At 44.3% G+C, this 19,942-nt stretch overlaps 1 protein-coding gene across 10 annotated transcripts in view; it reads left to right on the top strand.

Moving 5' to 3' along the window:
* The window catches only part of TMEM63B (transmembrane protein 63B), a 113,151-nt gene that overhangs the window by 58,500 nt on the left and 34,709 nt on the right, over positions 1-19,942 (top strand). For all 10 annotated transcript variants that reach the window (XM_068129456.2, XM_068129457.2, XM_068129458.2 and 7 more), the window contains 3 exons: positions 6,165-6,244; positions 6,966-7,001; positions 12,030-12,117. In XM_068129456.2, coding sequence (XP_067985557.1) covers positions 6,165-6,244; positions 6,966-7,001; positions 12,030-12,117 — 204 coding nt within the window. The remainder of the gene's footprint in view (positions 1-6,164; positions 6,245-6,965; positions 7,002-12,029; positions 12,118-19,942) is intronic.

Here is a 19,942-nt window from a genome sequence, read left to right as displayed (position 1 = left end):
GATGGGTTTGGGACACAAGATTTAGAGGCAAACACAGAGTTGAGGCATTCAGCTTCATGGCAAAACGGTTCAACAAATGGTACTCTTCAAATGTCGAGGGCAATGCTTCTAATGACACGACCACCATAAAGTATACAAGGCAGGGAGGGATGCCAGAACAGGAGCGGTGAGGGAGTGTAACCAATGTCAGGTGGCAGCTGTGGATATAAACCCCACCCAACATCTAATTTCCAATGCTATGCATTAAACCTAAAACACGAAAACAAGAAAAATGTAAATATTTTGGCCACCTGCTTTGCCAAACTCCTTTCATGGAATATGTTTATCCGTGTTTGTGCTAATTACCTGCACCACCGAAGGTGGATGGAGATTGTTTTCACTCCTGTCTGTCTGTTTGTCTGTGAACAAGATACCTCCAAAAAGTTGTGGATGGATTTGGACGAAACTTTGTGGAGAGGTAGTGTATGTGACAAGGACGAATTGATTCGATTTTGGTGAAGATCTGAATATGGATTCGGATACGAGAATTATTTAATTTTTTTAAGTGGTTCTTCACCATTGAGAGATCCGGTGAAAGTGATATATAACGTGATATTTTAAAAGGTTGTGGACGAGTTATGACTGAACCTGGTGGACGAGGTGGTTAGGTGACCAGAACAAGCCGATTAGATTATGGTTCAGGTCCGAATCCAGATCCGGCCTATCAGTTGGATACAAAATATATTCTGTTCATCCTGGCGGAGGTTTGCGCTCCATCGAGTGCAATTCTAGTTCACGATTGTGTTTTGGAGTTGAATAAAATAGATAATTTTGTTATATTCTGTAACCCTTTAAAATAAATTTAAAATTAACTTTTGAAACATCCCTCCAATTGCATATTTGCATCATTTGTAATAATATCTACATACCAACTTCTTTCGCTGAGGTCTCACCATTGCCAGCATGAAAAATGGTGCTTATGATGGTCGGTGTGATTCATGTGCTGATTTGTGACGGAGTCTGCTAAAAATGCGTGATGTATAAACATGCGTTATCATTTGCGACTCGCTTGGCATCTTCAAGAGAATACTTTGTAAAGATGAATGCTGATGATGGTGAACTTGCTCTTCGGCATTATTCCATCACGTGCATCGTGGTCTCATCCTCGTGGTGTAGCCACAGTAAAATGATCCTATTTGAAGGTAAGCCTCACTGCAGAAAAAGAGAAATTGTATACAAATTTTGTACTTTATTTTAACTAGTAACACTCACTAACTCCGGAGTGAAATTTCGATTCTATAACGATCAGACATACACATATATAGAGAATTGCCCTATTTTAATATAGCTAGAAACACCCGCTCCTTCCGGTGGTGGCCTTGGGAGGATGGTGGGGGAGGTTGGGTAGGTGGGGCAAATACGTATATTTTGAGCCGAGGCTAGTAATCCCCCTTCTCTCCAGCAGGGATCAGGAAACCACTTGCACTGTGCCACGTGTAGACGTGAAAATCGTAAGTCGTCTCCCCACCTTCATATCATGTTGGTAGCTTTAATTTCACCAGCGCGTATCAACTGTTGTACGAAGAAGTGTCACGTGCAGGCACAGAGACAGGGTCTTGTAACTGCTTCCTTTAATACAACTGTGATTGCAACAACAAAACAAACAAGTAAAGCTGCATTCAAAGGACACCACCCTCATGCCAAATAAATAAATAACATCCTCCAGCGCGCAGCATTGCCAGGGAGCCTTTGGTGCCCCGGTGATGCTGCCTTTCAGCACATGGAGACGGAATTGGGAGGCAGCTGAGTACAATAATGGATTGATTAATTGCGTAATTAAAATAAATAAATAATAATTTATTTCTTCATAGATTTTTGAGCCTAAACAACCAATAGTATGCCTAAACCACCACTGTTTCACCTGTATCTGTAGCTTTTTGAAATTTAAGTAATTAATGGAAGAATTAAATAATTAATCGATTGTTTAATCAATATATCAAAAATACCCTTTACAACCAAATAATTTGGTCACTAATTTCCAAATATCAGCTCCCTCGCTAAAAAAAAAGGTGCCTGAGATATTGCCTAAATGAGAAATAAAATAAAAAAGAATTAATAAATCTTTAAGAATTAATTAATTAATACAAAATAAAAAATTCTGTTTTTGCCAAAACACGTGCTCACTATTGTGGCCAAATTTCAGTTTCCTAGGTCAAAGAATGGCTGAGATATCGTCCGGACAAACAAGAAAGAAAACGGAATGAAAAGCGAGCACTCCATTTCTGGGCACCTCATCGCCGCCCTCCCCATCCCCTCTTCGGCGCCCAGCGATGATGTCATGCAGTGCCTGGAGATGGAATAGGTAGGGGAGGGAACGGTGTACAACAAACACCTGGATGTTTGCCAAGTCGCCATCACAATGCAGAACAGAGAAAAGAACAATTCTTTCACTTTCACTTAATCACCGCAGGCAGGTTGGTGGTCTTTCCGTCTTCTACCGACTCCTCTCCGGCCTTGCTCCCCCAGCTCTCTCTGGGCTCTGTCCCCCAAATATTCCTGCAGGTCGCACAAGATCTGCCTGCAACCCTCTTATGGTTAAACTGCCAAAATCAAGACTCTCTGCTTACCTTCACTCCTTCATTCCTCTTTTCTCCCGCCTCTGGAACAAACTCCCTCACTCTCTTCAATCCCACTCCTCCCTCCAGGTCTTTAAAACGGCTGTTCACCACCATCTCTTATCTTCCCCAATCCAAAACCTTGATCTTTTCTACCCCCGCTAATTTCACCCCAAATCCACTTTTTTGAGGTGACTTTTGACTTCTTTCCTGGAAGTCCTTGGTGTCCTTGCGTTTTATACCTATCCTGCCTCCCCCCAGGCCCTCTCCCTCCAAAAACATCTCCCGATGTCCCTGCTCTCAAATGTTGTGTTTGTGTGCTTCCTCCCCTTCTCTCCCCATCTTGTCGACCGCTCCCCTTTTTATATACTTGGTTTGCTTGTTTGTTTGATTTGTTCGTTTGATAAATGTTAGCTCTTTCACGAGCCTCGACTCTGTATACAAAAAAAACAAACAAAAAAAAAAAACAACAAAAAAAAAACAACAACAACAATTCACATTGCAGAAGAATGGTGAACGTTACATCATGAGAACCGTTATGCTCAAAATGAAAGATCGCCCATTCACCAGAATATGATCAACCAGAGACCATGTGTTATTAGTTATTACTTACTTGACTAAGGTCCTGTGGAGGGTGAAAACAAGAAAGCATTAACAGATATAGAACTGCAAAGATAATCGCCATGCCACAGGACCCAGGTAGCTTGTACAACCCCTCTCCTCATAAAATGTGCAGCCAACCGGATCTCGCAGCATGCGGCACAGACGAAACTCCGCCTTACTGGGTGATTTTTCAACCTCTGCTCACCCCATCTTGGCACTTTCATTACCAAAGGCGTGTGGTGCAAAACGGCAGTCTCCAAGGGAGGTTTAGTTGAGAAAAAGGAGATGGAGTGGGTATGGGAGACTGTTAAGGAGAAGCAAAGCATTTTGGTGAGGTGAACCGATATTGAGACCACCTTGCGCATTAGCGTGCTGTTCTGGAAGAAACATTAACACATGTGCTTTCTTCTAGGCCATTCAGAAGATCTCTACTGGATAGTCATCAATCAGAGAACATACCCTGAGATATTTAACTTCACTTTTGGAGAGTTTGGCCAATTGACCACGTCTATTGTTAATGATAGGAGTTTTGCCTTCCTCTCCAGTCTTGCGTCCAGCTGTTCCTCGAGTCTTGGCCTAAGCTGCTTGCAACACTGTTGTTGCCAGTTTCTGCACGTCCAACTTCTTTGGCAGTCTCATGCCTATTGGTCTCTTTTTATATTTTTTATTTTTGGAGAGATTATGAACTTCATATTGGAGTTGTTAGGGTTAGGGTTGGAGTTAGCCTTCTGTGATCTGTAGAACAACTCAGCACCTCTCAAGGCCCTAGTGATAATACCCTTTTTGATGTCGCGCTTGCGGGTGATAAGTCAATCTGGTGTCAGTGTTTAGATCTTGGGTGCACCCACGTGTGCTTGTACTTGATCTTTCATCAAAAGATGGTGTTACTAATGGTCATATTCCAATGGGTGCAGAGGCTCAGGAGAAGCATACAATTGCTGTTGTATTTCCCAACACCTTGCTTCGCTAGTGCACCATCCCAGGCCTCCCTCTCACTATTGTATTAAAGTCACCCATCAGAGTGAGCTTGGTGTCCCTTGTAGTGGTTGCAATAGTTCCATCAAAACTTCATATAATTTGTCCTGGATTTCCCCGGGTTTGTTATTGCTGCGGCATAGGCACTAATGATTGTCGCAGACTTGCTATTCCCAAGCGGTGAACGTCGGGTCGTGAGATGATCGTTGATTCCCTTGGGGAGATTCCCCTGCAAAGTCTGACTTCATAGCTAAGCCGATGCCTGACTCTGTTTTCATTTCTTGGTTTACCTATCCAGAATAATATATAACCAGCGGAGAGCTCAGTTAGCCAACCATCATCTGCCAGATGAGTTTTATTAAGAACAGCAATGTTGACATTGTTTCGTAACAGCTCCCTGCCAATCAGAGCAGTTCTCTGCTGAGGAAACCTGTCTCATTATGGTATCAACGCAGCTCACGTTTCCTCTTAGTGGGTGAGCAATCTCAATCGGCTAAAATAAAATGCCGGTTTAAGAATCCAGCGATGTGACAGTGGGCTGATCAAGATGGTGGACCGCCATTTTGGTAAGACTTTTTTTTATTTTTTTATTATTGTTATGAGCACCTTGTTAATCATCTTCAAAAAGGGTGTTTAAGCACACCTAAACACCGTTTTCATTCCTGCACTATCTTGGAGGTCAAGAAGTATGCATGCAAAGTTTGGGGCCTCAAGGTTTCATGGTTTTGGAGTTGTGAAGGAGATGCTTATTGTCCCCCGTCGCACCGCGGAGCGAAAGGGGGACTATGGTTTTCCCCTCCGTCCGTCCGTCCGTGTGTGCACGTGTGCGTGCGTGCATGCGTAAGCGAAGGACCGAATTCTAATTTGGTGTGTGGGTGCAACCCACGTCACAATCCAAGATGGCCACCGCCATGTATGTCTGAACCTTGTGAGCAGAATATCTTGAAAAATAAACGAACTACTAACTTCTAATCTGGTGTGTGGGTGTATCTACGCATAAGGGAGAACGCTATTGAAAATTGGGTCACCACGTCAAAATCCAAGATGGCCATTTTGCGTCTTCCACTTTTGTCAACTCGCATCACTTCACCGACGGGGGACCTAGGCGTAACGCTTGTTGTTATTATTATTATTATTATTATTATTGATATACATATATCTGCCTTGCTTACTGTGTAATGGATGCCTTAACAGGGTGGATATATAGCAGTTACCTGGTGTTGGTCAAGACCTTTACACCAATTCCTTGTGTTGCACATGGGTTCATGGTCGAGTGCACTTAAAAACAATTCTGTGTTGTATCTGTTGAATGTGCATGTAAATGTTCTTGTGCACTTTGCAATGTAGTTTTTTTTATTTTTAGCTCTTCCTTTATGCAAGATTAAAAACAAATTATGTTTACAAATAGGCCAGCAAAGGACTAAGGGTGACTAAAAGTTTGCTCATGTCTGAGACAGTCGACAAATGCACGTGCAATTAATTCCTGTGCCTCCTGGCTCTGGCAAATGTGTAGAACAATCAAACGATGTTGCTTTTATTTTCATTTATATATTTTTGTAACGTAAAGTAGTAAACTCCACTTGTGGAAGGTAAGAAAACAGTAAAGGATTTTATGGGAGTGATGTTGGCTGTCTTCCAAGTTGACAATGCTCGTCACCTGTTTGAGTTTTGGCTTGCATTGGCAAAAGTGGTTAAATGTGTTGTTGTTGGTTTTTTTTGTCCTTAGTCGCTAAAATCTGATTTTTATGACTTCATATTTTGTTATTGAAAGGGTACATTATTTTGGAACGCATTGCACTGAAATATATATCTGGCAGCAAATTCTTCAAAATTGCTTGGATGTTATCCCCCTCATGACTTCTGCCCATCCTTCCCCCTCCCCCCCCCCCCCCCTTCCTTTTCATTATTAAACACAAAAATTTATACTCGCTGCAAGACAAACCTTGGTGTGCAATCTCATTTTATGATATGATGTGTATGTTGTATTTTCAGGTGCTTCTGCTTGTTTTCTCGATTTTGAGGAAGAAGGCCTGGGACTATGGGAGACTTGCTTTGCTTAATGACAATGACAGGTTTCATTTCCCCCCCCCCCCCCTCCACATTTTTTCGAATGTACATAAAGTCTCGGGCCGAATTTATGAAACGCGTTTAGCGAGCGTCTTGCAAACACACGCCTAACCCTTAAAAACTGACAAAAACATCGTTGTGCACGCACAGCTAATCACCCATCTAAATAGCAATTTACGAAGTGAAATAAACAGCAGATTATCCTGTGAAACACCGCACATATCTCCAACTTCCAATTGAATGATGCACTTGCGCCACGGACAAATGTTGGACGGGATTCAGCGCATTGCTCCTCATCGTAGGTTGATTCATGTCATCTTACCCTAAATTCAGCAGCCGACGAAATTATTCCTTCGAGAGTCTAACACCAGACAAATTTGGTATCGTTATACTTCTCCAGTGGAGTATACTCTACCGTACTTTGTTATTTAAACGCTTGTGATTAGGTTTTGATCCGCATTAGATAATTATCACTCTTTGGTGATTGGCGATTAACTTTGACCGGGTGATCATCATTTGATGCTCTTAAAGGCCTTCTGTAAATTCGGCCCTTAATTTACTGCATTCAGAATGGTTGATGACACCAAGTTCTAGCAACAACGATGCTGTAATACATTCCCTGTTGATGCTTCCTTACTATGCCATATTTTGCATCATTGTTTTTGTTTTGTACATTTCACTTCTTTTTGAGAGTTTAACCATTTCTCAATTTTCTTGTCTTTATAGACCTGTGGTACGAGGAAAATGGAGAAATGAAATCTAGTATGTTTTTATAAATTTATTTTTGGTGATACTTTATAATAAATTTCAATATCATGTTTTAATGATTTCCTTATTTTACATATGCTTTTACATAACTTTTACATAAGCCCGGTGTTGGCTTATCGGTTGGGGCGCAGGCTTGGGATCCTAGGATCCTGAGTTCGAATCCCGGTCGATTGCTGAATTAACGCCAGGGGGGTTTACTCAGCCTGTCATCCTTCTGAGGTCGGCAAATTGAGTACCAGCTTGCTGGGATGAATGATCCCGGTGTGTGCCCCGATTTATGAATAGGTCCACCGTATCCCTGCACATCGTAAGAGGCGACTAAGGGTTGGCATCAGGAAGGGCATCCGGCCATAAAAACATTGCCTCAAACAGGGAACCATGATTGTCATGGGTCCCGCAAGGCTAACCCCCGCTCTAGCGGGGTTAATGGCCTTAAAACGATCATTCATTCATTTCAATTTCACATATGCTGTTCCAGAAAGTTCCAGAAAGAGGATAATAAGCTTGCTACATACACGTCAGGTGGGTCGACGACAACCGTTGACTACCTGCTGGTGCGTAGGCGAGATAGGGGGCACCTCTGGGACACGAAGGTGATCCTGGGGGAGGAGGCTGTTTTACAGCACCACTTTGTTGTCTGCGACATAAGGGTGAAAGGTGGGAGGAGAGCTCAGCGGGTGAAGTACCAACCGAGAATGAAGGTGTGGAGGTTGAAAGAGGTGACAGTGAGGGAGGCATTAAAAGAGAGGCTGAGTATGGTTGAGGATGATGTGGTTGAGCTTGAAAGTGGTTGGATGTCAATGAAAGATAGTCTGTTGGGAGCCGTTGGTGAGGTATGTGGATGGACAAAAGGACTACCGAGGCACTCGGAAACATGGTGGTGGGATGATGAAGTTGGAAAGAAGATTGACGAAAAGAGGAAGAAGTTCAAGGAGTGGCAGAAGGCGAAGGGTATGCGGGCAGAAAAGGCAGAGCATGAAATTTATAAGGCAGCCAAGACGGCTGCAAAGAAAGAGGTAGCAAAAGCGCAGGAGGCATGTAGGAAAATGTTCGGAGAACTCTTGGATTTGGAAGAGGGTCAGAGAGCGGTATTCAGGATTGCAAAGCAGATAGCGAAAGAGAGGTGTGATGTGATGGGGGTGAGTTGCTTTAAGGATGAAGTGGGACAAATCGTTGTGGACCCAGATGGAATTAAAGGAAGATGGAAGAGATATATGGAAATACTGGTGAATGCAGAGAATGAATGGGATGGCAACATAGAGAGTAACCCAGTTTTAGGACCGGCAGAGAAGATAACCAAGAAGGAAGTTGAGGAAGCGATAAAAGCAATGAAGATTAGAAAAGCGGGAGGGCCGACGGGAGTTGTGGGAGATATGTTGAAGGCAGCGGGAAATTGGGGTGTGAAGAGAATGACAGAGATCTGCAATCTGGTGGTGAAAGAAGGCCGCATTGCAGTGGATTGGGAACTGAGTACCCTCGTCCCTCTATACAAGGGGAAAGGTGACCCTCTGGACTGTGGCTCGTATCGAGCGATAAAGTTATTGTAGCATGGAATGAAGGTATTGGAAAGGGTGTTGGAGAGGAGGATAAGGACGAAAGTGAAGATTGACGAAATGCAGTTTGGATTTATGCCAGGAAGAGGAATGACAGACACGCTTTTTATTGTGAGGCAGTTGCAGGAGAAGTAGATGGAGAAGAGGAAGAAGTTGTTTTTTGGGTTTGTTGATCTGGAGAAAGCATTCGATAGGGTTCCACGTGAAGTAGTGACATGGGCATTGAGGAAGTTAGGAGTGGAGGAATGGTTGATCAGAGTAGTCATGGCAATGTACAAAAGAGTGCGCACAGCTGTAAGGATGAAGGACGGGAACAGTGGTGAGTTTTGAGGTGAAGGTGGGAGTGCATCAGGGGTCGGTACTAAGTCCACTACTATTTGTAGCTGTGATGGAGGTGCTGGCTCGGAACGTAAAGGAGGGTTTACTGTGGGAGTTGTTGTATGCAGATGATCTGTTGTTGATTGCAGAAAGTATGGATGGACTGAAGGAGAAGATGAACAAGTGGAAGGAATGTATGGAGACAAAAGGTCTGAAGGTGAATATTGGAAAAACGAAGGTGATGGCAAGTGGTAAAGCATGTGGTGAGGTGGAAAGAACTGGGAAGTGGCCGTGTGCTGTGTGCAGGAAGGGTGTCGGAGTGAATTCCATTCAAAGTACAATGTGGCTGAGTGGGTTCATCAAAAATGTAGTGGTCTGAGAGGGTCATTAACCAGTGTGGCAGCTACATTCAAATGTAAGGTGTGCACAGAGGGAGCTGCAGATGGAGGAAATGTTGAGTTGGATCTTAGAGATGGCGTGAAGGTGGAAGGTGTGAAAACATTTTGTTGCCTAGGAGACATGCTGAATGGAGAAGGTGGATCAGACTCGGCAACGGTTGCTACAGTGAGATGTGCATGGAAGAAGCTTCGGGAACTGAGTGGCGTGCTGATGAGAAGGGGAGTGTCGTTGAAGCTGAAGGGAAAGGTGTATGATGCATGTGTGAGAAGTGTTATGATTTATGGGAGCGAGACATGGGTCATGAATGTAGAGCACCAACGAAGGCTGGAAAGGGTGGAAATGCGAATGGTTCGGTGGATGTGTGGAGTATCGTTGAGAGAGAGGAAGACAAATGATGAATTGCAAAAGATGATGGGAATAGAGCCTGTGATGGATGCTGTGAAGAGAAATAGTTTGAGATGGTTTGGTCATGTGTTGAGGAAGGATGAAAGTGACTGGTTGAGAAGAGTGATGGAAATGAATGTAGAAGGAAGTAGAGGACGGGGAAGACCGAGAAAGACTTGGCTAAAAATGGTCGAAGAAGAAATGCGGGCAAGGGGGTTAACAAGGTGAGATGCAGAAAATAGGGCAAAATGGAGAAGATTGTCATGGGGACCGCAAGGCTAACCCCCGCTCTTACAGGGAAAATGGCCTTAAAATGCCTGTTGTTTGTTTGTTGTATATGCTGTCCAACCAATATTCCTGGGATGAATGATTTTATTGACTATATTGCAAAACTTTATATGTAAATGTTTAGCACGTTGTGTACAGAAATTTAATATTTTGTTAGAGTTTCACCTGCCCTAATCGCAGCCTGTGCCTTTACCAAAAAATACGTCTGCTCCAAGTTCCTCCCATATGCATGTATCCTCTACTTTTTTCTGAGCATTGTCGGGCCTTTAATATTGGCCCACGTTGCCCTGACCACACCATCTCACATGAACAATGTTGAACTGGTCTCTTTTCCCTGTTGTAATATTTTAGTTTTGCTTTATTGTTGTCGAGCAGTTAACCAGCGTTGTTCAGGGTTTGCATTTTCTGTTGTCTTACCGTTCATGATGACATTCTTCATAGTTTATTATGGGATTGTTGAGATGGTTAAGCACTGTTGCACAGTTTCCATGGGTATCACTATTAAGTATGCAGATGTTATAAAGGTGTTTCATTAGTAATATGAGGACATTGTTAACAAATAGACATGTGAAATTAAATTAATAAGCCAGGCTTTGACTCATCCTCCTCTGAAGGTGCTAGTTTATTTATAAGAAACCTGTTGAAGGCTGTTTCTCGCATGCTGAATGGAGAAGGTGGATCAGACTCGGCAACGGTTGCTAGAGTGAGATGTGCATGGAAGACGTTTTGGGAACTGAGTGGCATGCTGATGAGGAGGGGAGTGCCGTTGAAGCTGAAGGGAAAGGTGTATGCTGCATGTGTGAGACGTGTTATGATTTATGGGAGCGAGACATGGGTCATGAATGTAGAGCAGCAACGAAGGCTGGAAAGGGTGGAAATGCGAATGGTTCGGTGGATGTGCGAAGTATCGTTGAGAGAGAGGAAGACAAATGATGAATTGCGAAAGATGATGGGAATAGAGCCTGTAATTGATGCTGTGAAGAGGAACAGGTTGAGATGGTTTGGTCATGTGTTGAGGAAGGATGAAAGTGACTGGTTGTGAAGAGTGATGGAAATGAATGTAGAAGGAAGGAGAGGATGGGGAAGACCGAGAAAGACTTGGCTAAAGATGGTGGAAGAAGAAATGCGGGCAAGGGGGTTAACAAGGAGAGATGCAGAAAATAGGGCAAAATGGAGAAGATTGTCATGGGGACCGCAAGGCTAACCCCCGCTCTTGCAGGGAAAATGGCCTTAAAATGCATGTTGTTGTTGTTGTTGTTGTTGAATTCTGTTTGTTTGCTCCTTCACTTCCTCTCAACAAGCATCTGTTCGTACACTACGAAATGTGGCAAAACGCCTCTTTTCACTGCTCTGATCTGCTTCATATCTGGATCACTTTCCGAGATGCTCTCAATGATCTCGCACAACTTCCTATAACAATCTTTTAATGTTTTGGTGCTTAACAATTTCTCGGGTTCACCATCTTCATCTTCGCTGTCTTGCTTGGCACTGTGCTCTTCTAGCTCCTTCAGCACATCAGTCGTCAAGCTTGCTCCATGTGAGGCTAGTACCTCCTCAACGTCGTCGGTATGAACTTCCTCGAGACCAGCTTGGTTAGCTAGGTGGACAATCTCCTGAGTGACAGCCTCCTTCACCTCAAACCCATAACTTTAGAAGTGATGTTTGTATAACATTGTAAAAATCAATCTGACAATATTACAACCTGCCCTTTTTGTGTGGTGGTGCATGGTTCATCGTAGGCCCCTGTGGAGATCTATTGCACTCTCTCTCAATCGCATTGTCTGCCTATCTCTTGTGTATGTGAAGTAGAGCAAGTTACAAATTCGATATGCTTGCCTTTGTGCCCTCATAACTACAAGAGCTGATGAAAAAAATTTTTTATTTTAAAAGTGGTCTTTTAAGTTTTGTACATAACTTGTGTAATTTCTGAGATATTGATTGTTCAATATTGTCTTGATTTAATCGAAAAGGAGACTCGTTGGGATCAGATTGTTAGATGATAATTGAAACTTTTCACAAACTGTCTGCTTTTGCTTCTCCCCGTTGTCGTTCTTCACTTTAAATTTTTTTTGCTTTCCAGTTTTCCGGGGTTGTACACACAGGTGGAAGGAAATCGAGCGAGGTTGCAGACGCAGATGAGCATCCCAGATTACGAGAGCAAGGACAAGGTTTTTAATCTTCTTCTTCTTTGTTTAATATGATTCCAGGTTTTTATGTTGAGGTCGTATGAGCACGCTTGGAGATGTATGTGAACAAAGAACGTAATCGGTTGATATTTGTTGACATTGTGGTGAACCATCACCTACTGGCCAAAGCTGTTGCATCCAAAGCAGAATGGACAGCTAGTGTTAATCGTAAAGGCACATACAGGTCCGCATTAGTGGACAGGTAGAACTACATGTACTTGTACTGCTCGCTCGTTCTTCATTTAATTTATGTTTTTCTACTTCTACAATATTTTTTTATTTTGGACTAAAGATTTTGGCAATGTCAATAATAATGAAAGTAAATTAATTCAATAAGTTTATATTGAAAGTGTTTTTATGCCCAATAGGCCATCAGATGCTCCAGAGGTGGCTAGAAAATTTTCCTTTCCACCATCTGGGGGACTACTATTATTTGACTGTTTTTGATTGCTCACAATGCACCCGACCTTGTAATAAAAGTTTGACTTCAAAATACTGCCAGTTTTTGTGACAGATGGGGAAAGTTGGTGTGTGGGGTAAAAAGTGCTCAATTTAGAGCTAAGTATCAGGTTCAGGTCTTCATAACATCATCCTTGGAAATTTTCCAGGGATGATATTTGCTAAGCTTCTAGACATCTAAAGGGACTCCTTACACAAAATGTAGCAAGTCTAGGGTTGCCACATGATGTGTGAGCAGAGCGTGAATTTCATTAAATTCACCTATTTGTTGGATCAAATTCACGGCCTCATAACATCATGTTGGGAACACCATCAGGATTGTGAGTTTCTCTACTCTCAAATATGTATGAGGACTCTGTGTAAGCAGAAGTTTGCAAGTCTAGGATTCATATGTGCTGCGTGGGCGCCTTGTCTATTCTGCTAGATTCACCGAAATAAATCATGGTTCCAGTACAACTTCATGCCCTCATAAAATCGTCCTCGGTGAGCTGCTGGCTGTGAAACCTGGTTGGCTCTGAGACATCGAAGGAAACTTTGAATGCGTGAAATTAAGTGATACTGTGGTTGCCACATGATGAGTGAGCAGAATGTGAATTTCACGAGATTGATAAAATTATTGGTGCTCAGGACCAACTTGGCACACCCATAACATCGTCATGGAAGCACGAGTCCACAATCAATTACATCTCATGTGCACAAACGTGAAGGTAGTATGATAATATGATTGAGAGAGAGGCACTGCTTACTAGAAGAGATACTTTCATGAGGGACTTGTGTGGATAATGCTGAAGCAAGATATTTTGAGAAAAGAGTGTCACATTGAACAAATTAGGATCATATCGGTCAAATCGGTCAAAAGTTTTAAAACACCTCAATTTTCTAATTTTTATTGAAATTTAAGCAATTCAAGTCCGGTGAATAACCTGAAATGGTACAAAGGTAAGCAGTAAACTGCTGGAGGTTGAGAAAAAAGTTTAGGTTAGCAAAGAAGGGAACATATAATGTAAGTTGCACAGTTATATTGTAAAAAAAAAAGGCCGATCCTGTATACCGCTGATTGCGGTATACAGGATCGAGGCTCATGAAAGAGCTAACATTTATCACACAAAAAAAATCAAACAGGCACACGAAACATATAATAAGGGGAGCGGTAGACAAGATTGGAACAAGTAATGGGATAACAACTTACAGCTGTTCTGCAGCAATGTAAGTAAATTAAACCTTGAAAGTTGATGCAAACAATTCCTACAGGTGTCCCAACCTCTGCTGATTACTTGATTACAAACCCCCTGTCTGTATAAAAGCAGTATTGGAACAGACTGTTATTACACCCTCTGAAGCATTATTTGGACAATATTGCACTGCAGGAAGTAGTATATCGCGATCATAATGGCGAGAAAAAGGCAATTAAAAAAGGAAGACAGACAGACCATTATAACCCTTAAAACTGTATGTCTTTCCTTTAGAGAAATTGCAAAGAAAGCCAAGGTGTCAGTGAGTACAGTTTCCTACACCATCAAAAGGCACTTTGAAACTGGAGGAAACTCTGACAGGAAGAGGTCTGGCAGACCCAAAGCCACAACAGAATCAGAAGACTAGTTTCTGAGAGTCAACAGCTTGCGTGATAGGCGGCTCATAGGACAACAGCTTTCAGCTTAACACTGGTCGAAGTAAGCAAGTCTCAATTTCAACTGTGAAGAGAAGACTTCGAGCTGCAGGTTTGACAGGTCGAGTGGCAGTAAGAAAGCTATTGCGAAGATGGCAAAATAAGAAAAAGAGGCCTGCCTGGGCAATGAAGCACCGCCAGTGGACTACTGAAGACTGGAAGAAGGTCTTTTGGACCGATGAATCAAAATTTGAAATCTTTGGTTCACCAGGCAGTGTTTTTGTATGCCGTCGAGTAGGCGAAAGGATGGTTCCTCAGTGTGTGACACCAACTGTCAAACAGAGGAGGAAGCGTGATTGTCTGGGGCTCTTTTGCTGGATCCAGAGTCGGTGACTTGCACAGAGTAACTGGAACCCTGAACCAAAGGGCTACCACAGCATTTTGCAGCACCATAACATACCCTCTGGTATACGCCTAGTTGGTCAGGGGGTTCATCCTCCAGCAAGATAATGACCCTAAACACACCTCCAGGCTATGTCAAAACTACAAACAACAACAGGCATTTTAAGGCCATTTTCCCTGCTAGAGCGAGGGTTAGCCTTGCGGTCCCCATGACGATCTTCTCCATTTTGCCCTATTTTCTGCATCTCCCCTTGTTAACCCCCTTGCCTGCATTTCTTCTTCCACCATCTTCAGCCAAGTCTTTCTCGGTCTTCCCCCTCCTCTACTTCCTTCTCCATTCATTTCCATCACTCTTCTCAACCAGTCACTTTCATCCTTCCTCAACACATGACCAAACCATCTCAACCTGTTTCTCTTCACAGCATCCATCACAGGCTCTATTTCAATCATCTTTCGCAATTCATCATTTGTCTTCCTCTCACTCAACGATACTCCACACATCCACCGAACCATTCGCATTTCCACCCTTTCCAGCCTTCGTTGCTGCTCTACGTTCATTACCCATGTCTCGCTCCCATAAATCATAATACTTCTCAAATGCAGCATACACCTTTCCCTTCAGCTTCAACGACACGCCCCTCCTCGTCAGCACGCCACTCAGTTCCCGAAACTTCTTCCATGCACATCTCACTCGAGCAACCGTTGCCGAGTCTGATCCACCTTCTCCATTCAGCATGTCTCCTAGGTAGCAAAATGTTTTCACACCTTCCAGCTTCACGCCGTCTCTAAGATCCAACTCAACATTTCCTCCATCTGCAGCTCCCTCTGTGCACACCTTACACTTGAATGTAGCTGCCACACTGGTTAATGACCCTCTCAAACCACTACATTTTTGATGAACCCACTCAGCGCACATTGTACATTGAATGGAGTTCACTCCGACACCCTTTCTGCACACAGCACATGGCCACTTCCCAGTTCTTTCCACCTCACCACATGCTTGACCACTTGCCATATCCTTTGTCTTTCCGATATTCACCTTCAGACCTTTTGTCGCCATACATTCCTTCCTCTTGTTCATCTTCTCCTTCCGTCCATCCATACTTTCTGCAATCAACACCAGATCATCTGCATACAACAACTCCCACGGCAAACCCTCCTTTACGTTCCGAGCTAGCACCTCCATCACAGCTACAAATAGTCATGGACTTTGTACCGACCCCTGATGCATTCCACTCTTATGTCAAATCTACCTTCGAGGAAAAGAACAAGACGGTAGGCTTCAAATCATGGAATGGCCAGCACAGTCTCCAGACTTAAACCCCATCGAGCTGGTTTGGGATGAACTGGACAGAAGGGTGAAAGCAAAGCAACCTACAAGTGCAACACATTTGTGGGAACTTTTGCAACAGTGTTGGGAAGAACTTCCCGAACAATATTTGATTTCCGTTGTAGAAAGAATGCCACGAGTGTGTTCGGCAGTTGTATCTGCAAAAGGTGGCTACTTTGCCGAGTCAAAAATTTAAATTAAATTTTGTTAAACAAAATGATTCTATGATTTCTTTTTTATCTCCAATTGTTTATTTGTTCTATGCTTAATTTCAGAGTACATTGGCGTCAGGAAGGGCATCCGGCCATAAAAACATTGCCTCAAACATGGAACCATGATTGTCATGGGGCCCGCAAGGCTAACCCCTGCTCTAGTGGGGGAAAAATGGCCTTAAAAGGCCAAAAAAAAAAAAAAAAAAAAAAAAAAAAATTTCCTTCTCTGTTCTCATTCGTTTATTCATTCTTATTCGTTCGTTCGTTCTTCGACCACGTGTTTCTCCCCCATTTCCCCAGATAGTTTTCACTCATTAACCTTCAATGTTTACACTTTCCCCTCAAGTTATGTATTCCGTCATATTTTATAACACCTTTTTCTTCTTCTTCTTTAAAAGGCTGCTTTCGACTTGCTCACCAAATCAATTCATCCCAAAAAAAATATCCATCTCCTATAGTGCCTTTGTTCTACATTCCCTAAACTCTCCTGCACTCCATCCTCCATCCAGCGTCCTTAAACGTATTTTTAACTCGAAGGTCACAAGAAACTCATTTTGCAATAAATGTTCATTTCCCATAAATCGTACACTTTCAAAAATCCAATCTCACCCCTCCCCTCCAAATCTTCCCCATAACCCCTCCCCTCCAAATCTTCCCCATCACCCCTCCCCTCCAAATCTTCCCCATCACCCATCCCTTTCAAATCTCCCCCCTTGCCCCCTCCCTCCTAAACTACTCCCTCACCCCTCCCCGCCAAGACGCCCCTCGCCCCTCCCCTCCTAGACTCCTGCCTCACCCCTCCCCTCCAAATCTCCCCCATATCCCATCCCTTTCAAATCCCTCCCCTTGTCCCTTCCCTCCCAAACTCCCCCCTCACCCCTCCCCTTCAAATCTCCCCACCCTCATTGCTTCTCAATTTCCCCCCGCTCACTCCCCCTCCTCAAAGCGTCCTCCCCGCTTCTTCCCCCTTCAAACTCTCACCTCCATCTCCCCCAACCTTCTGCCTCGCTCTTCCCCCTCCTCAAATAACACCTCATTGTGGCTCACCCAATCACCATCAAACCTTTTGTCCGCCCCATCCTTCCCTTTCTCCGAGCTATTCTGAAATCTCTGACACACCTTCAACAGCTCTCCCTACCTCTTCCACCTCTTCCACATCTTACCCTACCCCTCCTCCCCCCTGTTCTGTATCTGATGCTCCCCCTTCCTCTTCATTAACGGTATGGACCTCAAACATCCGGGGCCTTCGTTCAAACTTAACTGATCTCTCCATACAGGTTGCTTCTGTCAAACCAGACGTGATCTGCTTAACAGAAACTTTCCTCCTTTATGATGTCTCTGATTCCATAGTATCTCTCCCGGGCTACTCCCTCCTCCGGTATGATAGACCTGAGCCTCGTCCTGGAGGCGGGGTTGCTATCTTTATCAAAAACTCTCTTCCTCACTCGCCCTGCACTGCACTCTCTCCACCTCACCCCCAGGAATACCTCTGGCTACGGCTTCCCCTTCGCTCCCACCTCTTGTTCATATGTGTGTTGTACCGTCCACCAAACAGTGATGACTCCATCTACATCTCGCTGTCTGATGATATGGACCAACTTCTATCTACTCATCCCAACTCTCTCTTCCTCATATGTGGTGATTTCAACTGTCATCATGCCAGTTGGCTGGGTGTGGGTACCTCTCTCACCAGCCATGGCTCCTCAGCAAAGGACTTCTGCGACTCACTGGGACTGACACAATCTGTCAATTTCCCGACCCGGATCTCAGTCAACGGAACATCTTCTCTTCTGGACTTGGTTATGACTAACTTCCCTGAAAATGTCTGCTGCTCTTCTTCTGCTCCGATCGGATCATCTGATCATGTCCTTGTTAAAGTGGACATCTCTCTGACCATCCTCAGGGAGCCTGCTCAGCGTCGACGAGTCTGGCATTTCACTCAGGCCAACTGGCACGGTCTTCAAGCAGCCATCAATCATCTGGACTGGTCTCCCATCTCTACCACCTCTGACATCAACTCATCCTGGGAATTCTTCCAAAGTAAATTGCTCTCTCTCATGCACAGATTTATCCCATCTCGTCTTCAGTTGTCATACCCTTCCTCCCGTCCATGGTACACGGAATCTTGTGGTGAGGCTGTTGCCCAGAAACAACTTGCCTTCGTCTCCTGGAAAGCAAATCCAACGGAAGGAAATCTCATTTCCTTTCACAAAGCCCGAAACAAGTGTGTGTCCACCCTCAGGAGAGCCAGGAAACAATATCTCTCCGTTCTCAAGACCGAACTCTCTTATCTGTCTCCCTCTTCCAAATCCTGGTGGCGTCTGGTCAAATCCGTTTCTGGTGTTTGTTCCCCCTCCATCCCCTCCCTTACCTCAAACGGCTACACAGCTGACTCCGCACGTGAAAAAGCTGAATGCCTCAACTCTGTGTTTGCCTCTAAATCTTGTGTCCCAAACCCATCCCTCTCTGTACCCACCATACCCAGTCGTACCCTGCTGCTCCTGGACTCCGTGTCCTTTCCTCCTGACAAGGTGGAAAAGTTTCTGTCAACCCTCGACTCTGATTCTGCAACTGGACCCGACGGCATCAACCCACGGGTCCTAAAATCCTGCTCTGCTGCTCTATCTCACCCTCTCTCTGTTCTCTTCACCCTCTCTTTTGCTCAAGGTCAACTGCCATCTGCTTGGAAATCAGCCAACATCACCGCTTTGCACAAAAAAGGGGCAAAAACAGATCCTAGCAACTACAGACCAATCAGCCTTCTCCCAATTATCAGCAAAGTCATGGAATCCATCATTGCTTCTGATATGAAATCTTTCCTCTTCTCCAATGGCTTGATCTCTGATCATCAATTTGGTTTCAGACCAGGTCACTCTACTCTGGACATGCTGCTTCTGCTGTCTCAACAATGGATGGAGGTCCTCAATGCCAAACAGGAAATTAGAGCTGTCTCCCTCGACATATCACGTGCCTTCGACACGGTCTGGCACCCCGCTCTGCTCACCAAACTCTCCTCCTTTGGTATCCATGGAAATCTCCACGCATGGCTGGCGGACTTCCTCTCTAGTCGTCGTCAACGTGTGGCCCTGAATGGGTTTCTCTCATCTCCTCTTCCTGTTCAGGCTGGAGTTCCCCAAGGCAGTGTTCTGGGCCCCGTGCTTTTTCTGGTCTTCATCAATGATCTCTCTGACTCTCTCGAAAATCCTCTCTATCTCTTTGCTGATGACTCCACTCTCTGCCGCTCCATTCCTCTTCCCTCAGATCGGCAGTCTGCTGCCTCCTCACTCTCTGAAGACCTGGACAAAATCACAGACTGGTCAAACAAGTGGAACATGTCTTTCAATCCTGACAAATCTCACACTCTTACTATGTCTCTCCGAAAAGATCGACTGGACAACCCTCCCATCTACTTTCTCAACAATCCTCTCCAAGAAGTTCTGTCGCTCAAGCTTTTGGGTCTCACTATCTGCCATGATCTTTCTTGGGAAAACCACATTTCCAAGCTGGCCTCCAAAGCCAGTCGCCGACTGGGCATCCTCCGTCGTGCGAAGTCCTTCCTCGGCACACCTGAGCTCCTCAGCACATACAAGGCGTTCATCCGCAGCTCAATGGAATACTGTTCTCCCCTATGGGCCGGTGCTCCTGCCTCACACCTAGCTCGGCTTCACGCTGTTGAAACCAAAGCTTTCAGAATTATTGGAATCTCCCGCGATGAAGCTATCTCTGAGGGCCTTTCACTCACTCACCGCAGGCAGGTAGGTGGTCTTTCTGTCTTCTACCGACTCCTCTCCGGCCTTG

The sequence above is a fragment of the Myxine glutinosa genome, chromosome 9 (assembly GCF_964187855.1).
Source record: "Myxine glutinosa chromosome 9, kmMyxGlut1.1, whole genome shotgun sequence".
Classification (NCBI taxonomy): domain Eukaryota; kingdom Metazoa; phylum Chordata; class Myxini; order Myxiniformes; family Myxinidae; genus Myxine; species Myxine glutinosa.
Note: the sequence above shows the minus strand (reverse complement) of the source record. Positions and strands in the feature narration are given on the sequence as shown.